General features: G+C 35.3%; 1 protein-coding gene across 5 annotated transcripts in view; it reads left to right on the top strand.

Annotated features, from left to right (window-relative positions):
* The window catches only part of GSTCD (glutathione S-transferase C-terminal domain containing), a 127,719-nt gene that overhangs the window by 11,515 nt on the left and 102,712 nt on the right, over positions 1–13,492 (top strand). For all 5 annotated transcript variants that reach the window (XM_043870903.1, XM_043870904.1, XM_043870905.1 and 2 more), the window contains exons 2-5: positions 216–656; positions 1,344–1,811; positions 8,074–8,325; positions 12,922–13,015. In XM_043870903.1, coding sequence (XP_043726838.1) covers positions 237–656; positions 1,344–1,811; positions 8,074–8,325; positions 12,922–13,015 — 1,234 coding nt within the window. In that variant the 5' untranslated portion in view covers positions 216–236. The remainder of the gene's footprint in view (positions 1–215; positions 657–1,343; positions 1,812–8,073; positions 8,326–12,921; positions 13,016–13,492) is intronic.

Here is a 13,492-nt window from a genome sequence, read left to right as displayed (position 1 = left end):
GAAGTCCTAGAAACCCCTTAAGGCTAGTTAATTGCACAACGTGGGCCTCATTCTTTTGGAAGCCGTTTATTCATGCCAAGAACAAATTTTTGTAGAATCATATCTATCACAAATCCTTGCTGATTTCTAGAAAAAGTTTTAAAGTGTTCATCTTTTATTGTAGCTTTGCAATTACTATATCCTGAGACCTAAAACCACTTCAATTTATGCTTCAGGTAACCCAATGAAAGAAGAAAATGAAAGGCATTAAGAAAAGCCTTACAGAAGAATATCTGTACTTGGACTTTTCTCACCAAAAAGAAGGGTGCATCTTTCCTCTTCATACGTCTGTAACTTTATTTTTGTTATCATACTGTGACTGCACAGTCTTTAAAGTTTACTTAGTCCTCCCTGGAGAAAGCACAAGTATTTCACTACCTAAAAATGTACCATCTGAAGGTGTTGAAGTACAGATTATTTCAAGGCAAGAGCTTCCACCAATAGTCCAGAGTTGCTGTTTACCTGCAGTAGTAGAAAGACCAGACAATTTCTGTAGAGCAGGACTTGCTGTCGTTCTGAGACACATAATCCAGAAGTCATATGAAGCAGACCCCTCAAAGAAGGAAATTTTGGAACTTCTGGGTTTTAAGAAGACTTGCTTGAAAGCTTGTGCTGAAGTAAGTAGACTGTCTCTTTTCTGTTATTTAAAGCCATAAGTAATCATTGCAGGCAGATTCTTTGTCTTCTGAGCCACGAGGGAAGTCCATAAGTGATAACACATTCACTTGAATATTTATTTAATTCTCTGTTGGAAAATAAAGTTTAATTTACTTAAAAAAAACTTCAGTAACTAATAAAAGAGTTAAAGTAGCCTTTCATGTGTACTAATATTTCAGTGCAGTATTAGAAAATAAGAAGTAAAGATTTAATTTATGAGATTTATATATTTATTTATAAGATTTATTTATGAAACATTATTTTTAGGAAAAGTTTTTTTTTAACCTTTTATTTTAATTATGTTGAGGATTAAAGAAGCTCAAGTAGCAGTGTTTTAGTAACCCAGCTTTTTTAGGGAGAGTGCACTTTAGAGACTTTGGGACGTGAGGATTTACTGAGTAAGAGGATATAAGAAAATAGCATATATTTCCAAATACAGCAGTGCTAAGCCTACATTATTGAATGTTATCACTTCTGAAGCACTGTGGTAATGTCTCTTGATAGAGCATAAAGTCTAGCCCAGGAATGGTTTAGCTTAAGACTTAAATTCTCTAAACCAGTCTTGTTTTCCAGTATGAAGTTATTTTTCTTCAAGTTTGGTTGAAAGTAAAGAATCCTTTCATTTCTTGTTTTGTTTTGTTTTGTAGGTTAGTCAATGGACCAGGCTATGTGAACTTACCATCCCTTTAGCTGTTGAGAATTTTCTCAAAGAAGCTTTTGATCAACCCCCAACTATTCCTGCTGCAATACTAGAGCTTGAGAAAAAGCTTAGTGAACCCGTTAGAGTGCATAATGATGACAAACTCCGGCGTCAGAAGCTAAAGCAACAGAAGGCTGCCGGGGTTGGACCTTCCCTTGCCAAGGAAAGAACGCAGAACAAGGGTCATGGGCAGGAAACATCTGAAGAGGGGGACTCCTCATCTGCAAGCCTGGAACTGAAAGTGGCCTTCTCGAAGCTCACAGTACACAAGGAGCCCGCTTCTGCCAGCAGAGAGCCTTCTCACGTCAGAAAAGCAAAAGCCTCTGACCTGCCTCCTCTGGACCACGTGTTCGCAGAAGGCCTGTACTTCACGTTGTCAGATATTGTGCTCTTGCCCTGTATCCATCATTTTTTGGTAAGGTTTATCAGGAGTCGATACCCTGTTGTAGGTTTCAGTCTATAAAGCTTCCCAGGTTTGAATTCCTATTCCATTTCTTACTATGCTTCTGGGCAAGTTATTAATATCCGTCTGCATTTCCTTTTCTGTAAAACAGCGATGCCCATCTGTTTGGATGACTGTGAAGAACAAATGACAATTTGTGTAAAGTAGGAACAATGCTTAGACATAGTTGCTGTCAATAAATATTAGTAATTAGTATGACTTTTAGTTTTGAGTTTCTAAAATATTAGCATTTGTTATGATTATTAGGGACTTTCCTGGTGGCTCAGCTGGTAAAGAATCTTCCTGCAGTGCAGGAGACCCCAGTTCCATTCCTGGTTGGAGAAGATCCCCTGAAGAAGGAATAGGCTACCCACTGCAGTGTTCTTAGACTTCCCTGGTGGCTCAGACGGTAGAGAATCCACCTACAATGCAGGAGACCTGGGTTGGATCCCTGGGTTGGGAAGATCCCCTGGAGGAGGGCATGGCAGCCCACTCCAGTATTCCTGCCTGGAGAATCCTGTGGACAGAGGAGCCTGGCGGGCTACAGTCCACGGGGTCAGAAAGAGTTGGATACAACTGACCAACTAAGCACAGCACACAGGACATGATTATTAAACTTAAATTGCTCCTGTGATTATCTTCTGATACTAGAGGTTCCAGTGTTAAAATACTGAAATCTCTGGTCAACTATATTTTATAATTAAGTAGTCACTTCAAATGGCTTGCTTCCCAGGTGGCTCCGTGATAAAGAATTCCCTGCAATGCCGGAAATGTGTGTTTGATTCCTGGGTCAGGAAGATGCCCTGGAGAAGGAAATGGCAACCCACTCCAGTATTCTTACCTGAGACATCTCATGGATTGAAGAGCCTGGCAGGCTCCAGTTCATGTGGTCGCAGAGTCAGATGTGACTTAGCAACTAAAAAAGTCACTTCACATTCTTTACCACCAGTGCCACCTGGGAAACAACTAATTTCACTATGTCAGATGTTATTAAATCAGAAATATTTAACCCACATCTCTTTGTTATGTAACAGAACTGTCAGTCCTATTCAATGCTGTGGGAGATTATATGATATGCAGTCAACCATTTTTAGTTCATTATATATATATATACACATGCTAAGTCGCTTCAGTTGTGTCCGACTGTTTGCAACCCCATGGATTGTAGCCTTCCTGGTTCCTCTGTCCTTGGGATTCTCCAGGCAAGAATACTGCAGTGGGTTGCTATGCCCTCCTCCAGGGAATCTTCCCAAACCAGGGATTGAGCCTACGTCTCTTAAGTCTTCTGCATTGGCAGGCAGATTCTTTAGTATTAGAAATTTTTTTTTTTTCCTCTCCTGTCTGTGGGAGGGACAAAGGAGAAGGTAGAAACAGTATCAAGTGAATGGAAAGCTAGAGCTCTTTGTAGCTTTCCTATTGGTTTTCCAGAACTGCATTTTTCCCACTTTGAAGCATTTCACCCTTTCCTTTTCTAAGGAATCGGATAATCAGATTTGGTTTATTATATATCACCAATACTTCAGGTATGTTTGCTGACAATTGAGAAAATATTTCTAATGAACATCTATGTATTTGGAGACCAGTGCTTCACTAATAAGTTAGGTGGCATCAATGAGTTGGTGTTTTCTTAAAGAACATTTCTCTTTTCTTTAAAATGGGAGCAAAACAAGAATAGAAACCAAAATAACTTCAGAATTAAAGGATGTGAAAACAAGAGATTTAGGAATTGCATAGATGTTGATTAGTATTGTAAATGTCACGTGTATTCCTACTGTCCATGGAGCTGGAGCTGGATGGGGAGAAAAACAGATTTTTTTTTCCTAGTCAAATGATTTCTAAATTCTGTTGTCACCATTATTACCAACTTTAGTCATTAAACCAGTCATTTGGTACATATTTTGAAGTACTGTTGATATTCATGGCTTCTCGGTCTTCTTGGATAACTCTTTGTTGCTTATTTCTTAAAAATTGAATCTTAAGTGGCACAACCATTAATTCATTCATTTGAGAAATTTATTTGAAAGCCTGTTGTATATGTCACACTCTTGTATACACTGGGAACACAGTGATGAACAAGAGTGAAAGAGTCCCAGCCGTATGGAGTGAATATTCTAGTAGAAATAGAAGAATAGGGAAGATAGAAATTAACAAGTAGACAAATAAATAATGCACATTTAAATAATGGTGAGTACTACAAAGGAAATAAAACAAGTTGATAGAGAAGACTTGAGTATTTGCTTTCAAATGCAACAAGACATAAAAAATTGGATTCATCTGCATAAAAACGATTTTTAGATCATTATCCAGACATCCATCTTTTACATTTGATTTTAGCTTAATTTAATACTGTTTACCTGATTAGGATCAACTGAGGTGAAGGTGTTCCTAATTGAGAGGATTTTTTTCCCCCTTCAATCAGGTTGGACATCAGCCTGACCGCTGCTGACTAAATCTACCTAATACAGCTAAGGAACTCTGTCTCAGTTTAAAATAGTGGAAAACTTGTACACTCAGCCTTTTCTATTACGTGTATTCTGTGATTAAATTCTTCTGACATTTATATGTAAACTAATTCTCTAAATATTTTCCTTTGTTTGTTTGTATTTTTCCTGGATCATCACATTTTCTTTCAGGAATTAATCTCTCTTTGCCAAAGCTTTGATGTTATTTTTGTTATATTTATTTTCCTCTTATAAGTCATCTTAGGTTATGAAGCAGCCATTTTAGTTCAGATGGTGGCGATGATGCCAAGCCTTTATACTTGTAGTAACTCACATTGAGGTGATGAAGTAGCAGTCCAAATGATCAGAATCAGGATCAAGTTCATGATGAGGAATGAAGGTCAAGTTACTAGGTTTGGATCAGAAACAGAGAGCTGCATCTAGGGCCAAAATATTTAGCCATAGAAATAAGATCAAGAATATGAAAGAGCAGTCAATTTTGCTAATTCAAGATTTGGTATACCAGAGGTCAAAATTAGAAGAGTTAGGGGAAATACCCAGTTTTGCTGAACAAAGTGATGGCTTCCTGGTAGCTCAGACAGTAAGGAATCTGACTGCAATGCAGGAGACCGGGGTTTGATTCCTGGGCTGAGAAGATTCCCTGGAGAAGAGAATGGCAACCCACTCCAGTATTCTTGCCTGGAAAATTCCATGGACAGAGGAATGTAGTGGGCTACAACCCATGGGACAGCAAAGAGTTGGACACAACCGAGCAAGCAAGCAAGGGAAAATACCCAATTTTGCTAAACAGAATAAAGCCAAATATGCAAAACAATAGCTAGGAGAGGCTGCAGTGTTACGTCTAAACCTCAGCTCCAAGCTGCTTTTCTCTTCATAGGACATTAGTTGGCAAAGGCAACCCCTGATAGCCCAACACTGCTTCCTGGAAGGTGCTTGATAAAATCCTCTCCTCTGGAAAGTTTCAGGAATGGGTTTTAAAAGAATAAATTAAAATGCTTACTACTTATGATTCCCCCTTCCCTTTAATTGCCAGAATCTTTTAGTATACAGAAGAGCAAGTAGATGGGAGAAATGACAATGAATAGCTATACTAAGGTAAAATCTTGCTGATACCAGATAATATTCAGATACCAGTAAATTTTATAGTTATTTTTAAGTTACTACTACTAAACAGGTACACTTTGATCGAACTGTTTAAAAGATTGTTCTAGTCCTGGAAGATAAACAAATTGACACTTTATGAAATATTTTTTAACCTGCATATTTATGATTTAACATACTACATTTTAACTTCTAATGCTTTGAATTTAGTTTTTTAGAAGTATGACATTTGTTACAAAAGTAAAGACATTGTATAAATTGATTTTTCAGCAAAAATGCCTATGTTAAATACCTCTTTCATTGTTCTCATTGGCATAAAATTGAGAATAAAATGGGAATCTCGCTATTGGCTGACATATTGCAAAAATCATGAATGCTCTGGTTAATATATATTTTCTATATCCTATCCTCCGTCTTAAGTCCTTAAGAATTTTCAGTTTTAACTCACCAGTTCTAGACTGTTAGAAAAACACTAAACTGGGATTTTATTTCCACTTAGTTTACTATTTTTTACACTGCTTACGCTGCTCACCTAAACATTTGTTAGTTATGACATGCTTTTGAAAGAGTAGACGTGACTAAGGAAATGACATGAAAGAATTACAACATACTCTAATAAGCAATGGAAAGTAATACAGAGGAGATCTTTTGGATAGGTATAATATCTTCTCTTTTTATTCACACAAGTTTTTTCTGCCCCTTATTGTAATTAACTGCAAAGCGACTCCTGGTGGCTCAGATGGTAAAGAGTCTGCCTGCAATATAGGAGACCCAGGTTCAATCCCTGGGTTGGGAAGATTCCCTGAAGAAGGGAATGGCTACCCAGGCCAGTATTCTTGCCTGGATAATTCCATGGATAGAGGAACTTGGTGGGCTGCAGTCCATGGAGTTGCAGAGAGTTGGATGCGACTGAGCAACTAACTCTTTCATAAAGCCACTAGGATTTCATTTTGTGGTCTTCATAGCAGTTTTTTTTTTTTTAACCATTATTTTAAAAATAAATTCTCTAATTTTCTTGTCCTTAAGTAACTTGATTAAAATTTATAATGATTTTGATCTTATCAACCAGGTAACATTTTTCAAAAATCATTTCTTAGGGACAAATTTAATTTTTGTTCCACATATTTTTCATTAGCCTCTTCCTTAAATACATTTTCTCAAGTGTAATTAACAAATGTGGTGCAGTACCTCCTGAGCTGTCTGGATAATAGCAGAGCAGCCTGGCATGTTGATTAACTGGAATGACCTGTCATGTAGAGTGAAAGTCCTCCATTTTTTTAAACATGAATTATTGTTGCTTAATTACAATTTATTTCAAAAGGAGGGAAAGATGTCATATGCATCTAACAAATAAGAATAAATCACTACCAAGGGAAGTAACGGAAAGTGAGGAAATGAGAACATTTCTTATTTGATTAATTTATCATGGCTTAAAGCTCAATTCCCTTAGCTCATAATCTGTTTTCAGGCAACTAAGTATTTTGTTGAGAGTTAGAAACTTTTTTACTCCCAAAGTACCATTTAGACAGTATTTTTCAAACTTTTTTACTTTTCATAGTAAATGATGCATTTTACAAAATGATTGAGCATACAAGTATACATCTTTATATTATACATATAAATGCAAAATAATCTGCCTTATGACATGCTATTTACCCTGATATTTTCTATTTTATTTCAGTTTTTTTTAAACCAGATATATTGATTTTAAAATCTCTTAATGGGTCATAAGCAGCAGTTTGAAAGACACTAATTTAGGGGATTATTCTTTGAAGAAAATAAGTGGTTCCTTTATCATCTGTTCAATCAAGAGTATTTTTTGCCAGGCAGTAGTTTAAGCACTTGTAGTATACAAAGGGCATTAGACATAAACCCTGTTCTTACAGTCAGTTCTTATTTAACCTTAAAGTCTAGTTAAAATAAATCATATATATGTGTGAAATTTTTCATTAATTTTCATCCTTTCTGGCTTCTGTTTTGGCACTGATTATAACTAGATATATCTGTAGAGATTTTCTGTGATTTGACCTTTTTACTTTTTCTGTTCATAATTATAAGTCATAATCTGTTTGTAACATTATAACTGTTTCTATGGAAACAGCATTCAGTGTCTTACAAAGAAGAAGAACATTCTAATTTTTAAAGAAACAAGTTTGGTGGTGGTGCTAGGGAGAAAACATCTGACCAAGGCAAAATAAACGTTAATTTACATCAGGGGTAATGGTTTCAAATGTTTTTAATTTGAATAAATAAGTCTTTCTTTAAATGCTGCATCATCATAAAAAAGCAACAAACTGCTGATACAGGCAACTACATGGATGAATCTCAGAATCATACTGCTAAATGAAAAGAACCACATTTTGTGATTCCATTTTCATGAAATTCTAGAAAAGGCAGAATTATACACATGAGAAGCAGATCAGGGATTGCCTGCAACTGACTGGGGGGCAGAGCCTGATTGCCAGCAGTCACAGGAAACCTCTGTGTGACATTGGGCGTTCCAGTAGTAGGTTATGGTGGTAGTTGCACAACTGTATAAATTTACTAAAACTCATTCTGTGAACTGTACCCTTAAAATGTGTGAATTTTGTGGTATGTAAGGTTACTTCAGTCAGCTCTTATAACAAACAAAAATTATGTATAATAATATGTTTTGTTCTTTTTCCACCTAGGTAATCATCTGCAGGAAACTTTCTGGAAAGCTGGTAGAATTCCCACTGCTGGCTGCCTGGTACCAGAGGATTCAGGAAGTGCCAAGAGTGCAAACGGCAGCTTCTCAGTGTGGGATCCAATTTCTCAGTTTACCAGAATTACAGACCGCCTCAAGTCAACAGCCCCCAAACTTAGATGAGACCCCATGTGCAGAGGAGCAAAATGATCCTTCGTTTATTGGAGGACCAAGACCCACTATGACTAAATTAATGGTAATTCAGTTGTTTTTATTAAAATTTTGTTTGAAAAATTCCATGTGATAAAAGTTGCTTAGTATACTACCCTAACTTGTAATTATCTATTGACATTTTGTTATAAATTTTATTTACATTAGTCTTGACCAATCACACTTTCTGTTAGTCTTTGCATTTAAGTGAAAAGTAAATTGAATACATACAGTAAATTGAAGATTTTTACTATTATGTGTCTTTGGAGATAAACGAGTCAGGATATATATTTTTAAGAGTGTTTTTCTCAAAACATTTTGTTTTACATTTGATACGCCAAAGTCATAGCACATCTGGTCAAGTTTATTGTTTTAACCTGATGTTTTTCTGTTGCAAGGAACTAGTCTTGGTTTTTTAATTTTGAGGTGATGATTTGAATTAAAGAAATGAGAATGATTATCTCAATTTATTTGCCAAGGTTTTGTCTAAATTTAAGATTTTTGAATTCTGTTTTTACTTTAGTCCTTGATTTTATGACCTTATATATAATAAGAATGCATGTCATTTATTTTTCTCTGTTTATAGCATAATTAGTTTCTAATGGTACTAAGTGTATAAGTTTTCACCAATAGGCTTGCTTTTCAATATCATTCAAAACAATGTGCAAAGAAACTTCCCTGTCTGGTCCAGTGGCTAAGACTGTGTTCCTAATGCAGAGGGCCCAGGTTTGACCCCTGGCCAGGGAACTAGATACCACATGCTACATACAATTAAGACCTGGTGCAGCCACATAAATAAATAAACATTTAAAAATATTTACAAAAATGGCTTGCTTTTAACTTAGACTACTTTATTTGATTTATTTGAATAGGGAATTCATGAAGTAATTTGAGCTGGTCATCTGAGTTGTATTGGCAAAAAAATTAGTATATTTTTCTTAACTTGGGTTAGGAAGTATTTGAGTTCTAGTGTTAACAAAGTTCTTTGATTTAGAAAAGCACAGGAAGATGTTAGTAGTAACACCAGCTCCTCATCTCTTCATCTATGCTTTGTTAGCCTAGTGATGAAACAATGAAACAGGAGTTGATTGTAGAAGATATAGTAGTATGATGTGTCTTGATTGGATGGTTATATTGTTCAGCAATCTTTCATTTACCTCCTGATTGGTTTTTTTTTTTTTAAACAAGTGTCAGGAGAGTATCTTTGTATTAAAATACTAATTTAAAAATTTTAGCAAACCAATAATCCGTGCTTTTATTTGAATTCATACTTTTACAGAGTCTTGAAAAAAGATTGGTAATTCAGATTTTTCTGCCCATGCTTTTCCAGCAACAAAATGATATTAGGAAAAACATTTGCATTTGTTCCATTTTAGAATATTTATAAAAAAGAGATAAATATATTCAGAGAAAAGTTAAACAATCATAAAAATAAACCCTTTGTAATAATATTAAAAATATAAAGGAATCCTGAGATTTTAGCTTACAGGGGATGAGTTAGAAGCAAATTCCAAGATAGGGTTAGATGTGCTGCAGGAATACTGAGGGGAACATCTGTGAGGGAAAGTGGGGAGGGCGCCAAAGAAGGGTGCAAGAGCCTTCAGAAGGTGGTGCAGGTTTGACCGCTGTGTGTGAAAGCAGGAAAGGAAGGAAGGTTGCATCGGTGCAATTCGGAATCCTTGAGTTTCAATCCTCTGTCACAGAGTTCCGTATTTCTCAAAAGTGGCCTGCACTCAGTCTGTGTGCCTGAGACTTACTTAGTCACTGACTTGGCAATATCCCTGGGAAGGCTGTGTTAGAGACCAGGTGACTTGGGTTCCAGGCCCAGCTTTGTAGTCAAGCTAACATTATTATTATACCTTCAGTAAGGGTTTAACCAAAAGGTCTCAATTTCTCCTTTTATAAATTAGGAGCATGAGGTGTACATTTGTATATGCATCATTTCTAATTTTAAACCTTTATGATTGTATGAAAGTTTACTGGGACATCACATCAGCAATTTTAAAAGAACAAAGTTTTCAAATCTAAAAATAAATTAAAACTTCGATTTTCTTTTAATTCTATCTTGATTGTGTGTATTGGATACATTTTTTTCTTTTTATCACTTTCCTAGCTTTATTAAAGAAGCTCACCAAAGTAACATTTTCCTTTTTAATAGGGCATTGTTTTTGCTAAGTTTCTCATTGTTGTATATTTAAAAGACAATAGTATATCAAATTAACATTCTGTGAATGTATTAATTTTATTTATACTGTAATTTTTGATTTCTGAATAGTCAGAGTTTGTGTGTGTGTTTGCCTTTTTTTTTTTTTTTTTTTGCCAGTTGCATGAGGACACATGAAATTGGCCCTAAGTAGATGTGTAAAATACAAAAAATTTTCTTGGTAGTGCTCACATCTCACCTTTTTTTCCTTCTGTTTTCTCTGGCACAGTCTTGCCTCCAAAATCTCCCGTATTCTCAAGAGGTTTTAAATTTATTTATTCATCCAGTCAGTCAAAAGATGTACATGTATTTACTAAACAACAGACATTCTTCTGAATGTTGGATATATGAAGAACAAATTGGCCTGCCCTCCTGGATGTTCCATTCTGGTGGGGGAGGTGAATAAAAACCACAAGTAAATATGTAACACATTAGCTAATGATAAGTGTTATACAAATAATGTGGGATGAGGGGACTGGAGATGTTGGAGGTCATGATCATATTTTAGATAAGGTGGTCAAGAAGGCTTAACTGATGAGGCGAAGACATTGATCAGATGACCAGAATGAACATTTGAAGGTTTGGAGGGTATGTTCTAGGCATATGGTCCAGCTAGTAGAAGACCCTGAACAAATTTACAGAGACAGAAAGTGGATCAGTAGTTGCCCAGGGCAGGGAACTATGGGCAGAGAATAGAGAGTGTCTGCTAATGGGTATGGGATGTCTTTTTTTGAGATGATGAAAATGTTCTCAAATTAGATAATGGTGATGGTTACACAACCATGAATATTTTAAAAACCATTGTATTATACTCTTTAAAGGGACAGATTTTATGGCATAAAAATTGTATTTCAAAATAGGTGCATTTTATAAAAGACCCCAAGTTAAGAATGAGTGTGGTAAAATGAGGAATAGCAGGAAGTTCAGTATGGCTAGACTGGACTAAGGGAGTTAAAGGAAAGAGGTGATGATGTCAAAGAGATATGTTTATCTTTCTGGAGGCAGGTAAGTACTCTGGCCTCTATATCTGTAGCTATATCTATGCCCCAACAACAGAATCTTTTTACTATCTCCTTTTGGACTAGAATTCAGCTAGTCTTCATGGTGGAAACTAATCTCCTAAACTAACTGATACAAGGGGGTTAATGATTGATTTTCAGGGATTTTTCTTTTGAATAAGATATTCCTGGAGGTTAAAAATAAATAAACAATTCCAGAACCATGGGTATCTATCCTGTGGGCTGTGGACACAGAATATGATTACAAGGGGTCTGGAAATCCATGAGTATGCCATGCAACTGTCTGTAGATCAAATAAATAAATGTATAACATTCAACATGAGGAAGGAACTTGAGAATTTTTTTATATATGGAAGAGGGAAGATCATTCTTTTAAATGTTGGGAACTAGTTGGTTAAACAAAAGGGATCCTTTTCTAGAGACTTTGTAGGTCCCCGTAAGAGACTAGTATGGATGATATTTGGGGTGCATGTTAAAGTGGGACTTTTTGATCCTTTAAACATGGCTGCTAGGCTGTAGCAACTTTTGAATAATACATGACAGACTTTGATAGATGTATGCAGAGTTAGTTTTGATTATGTGGATTGTTTTTGATAATAGTTTTATTCTCAGGTGACTTTTCTCTTTGACACCTAATATTTCTAGGTGGCTTATTACTTCTGTGTCACTTCAGGTAATAATTTTAGTAGGAAATTTAATAGGAAAATAACCATACTGTTAAGAAACTCAACATTTATTTCTCATTTTGGGGGGAAGAATACTTTTCAAAAACATCTTGATCAATATTTCTTCTGCTTTACTTGTTTCTGACTTCTGTTTGCAAGAAGTCAGGGTAAGTGTTTAAAGAGTTTTAACAGGAAGCAGAGAACAAGGTCAAATACAAATTTTCGTGATATTCTCAGATCCCATAGTGTGAATCTAAAGGGAATCTATTTGGGTTTATTTAAGATCAAGAAACAAGCAAGCAAACAAAAAGTAGGCTACACTGTGATAACAAAATTAGAGAAGGAGAACAGACCACCTGTTCATTCATTCACCAAGCATTCATTCCGTGTTACACCAGGCAGTGCATCAGACTCAACTGTGTGTTAATATGGCCTGTGGAACTCAATTACATCTCTTCACAGATAATTTACTTTTCTCTCTGGGTGGCTGTATGTGAAATATTTTTCTGATGTTTATCACAAGTTCCTACTTCTTGAAATATCTTGTGATATTCTGCAGTCATGGAATAGCTAGAAATATTTGAGAGAGAATATTTCAACATATATCTCTTATGTAACAATATTTTGAGAAATGCTTGATGTTTATTAAAATTTGTATTTCACCTTGCCAGTGTAGAAAATAGAATTTGGTGTTCTAGAACATAACAGGATTGTACTAATTCGTTAATTTGGAAAGGGTCTCTCTCCTTTTCCAGGAAAAAGGCATTGAAGTGATGTTTTCTCCCCACCCCTGCCCTACTTGGACCCTTGATTGGGATATACTTCCTGCAGCAGTGAGCCCAAAAGAAGGTAAATTATTTTTTGTTTTTTCTCATTAAATTTTATTCATACTCTGGATACCCTCCTCATCCATCTTCCAGTTCTCTAGTTCTCTCTTTGACTGTATCTAACATTCTGATTATACTATCCATGGAGTTTTCATTTTACTTTTATTACAAAAATTTTACATATATACATTGCTTTAATTTAGTATTTCCCACATTTGCTATATCTGTTCTTTTTTTTTCTTTGCTGAAGTATTTTGAAACCTATCCCAGATAATATGTCACCCATAGTATACACATCTAAACAATATTGACATCTTAAATAATCACCATGTCATTATTATGTTTAATAAAAATCAACAAAAATTCCTTCATCATCTAATAACCACTTCATAATAATTTCCCCCAATTATTTTAAATATTATTTGAAAAAATATTTTGATAGATTTTTTAGTTAAATATATTATTTATTGCTAAAAACTACATTTGATATGTTTATTTT

This window comes from Cervus elaphus, chromosome 17 (assembly GCF_910594005.1).
Source record: "Cervus elaphus chromosome 17, mCerEla1.1, whole genome shotgun sequence".
Taxonomy (NCBI): Eukaryota; Metazoa; Chordata; class Mammalia; order Artiodactyla; family Cervidae; genus Cervus; species Cervus elaphus.
Note: the sequence above shows the minus strand (reverse complement) of the source record. Positions and strands in the feature narration are given on the sequence as shown.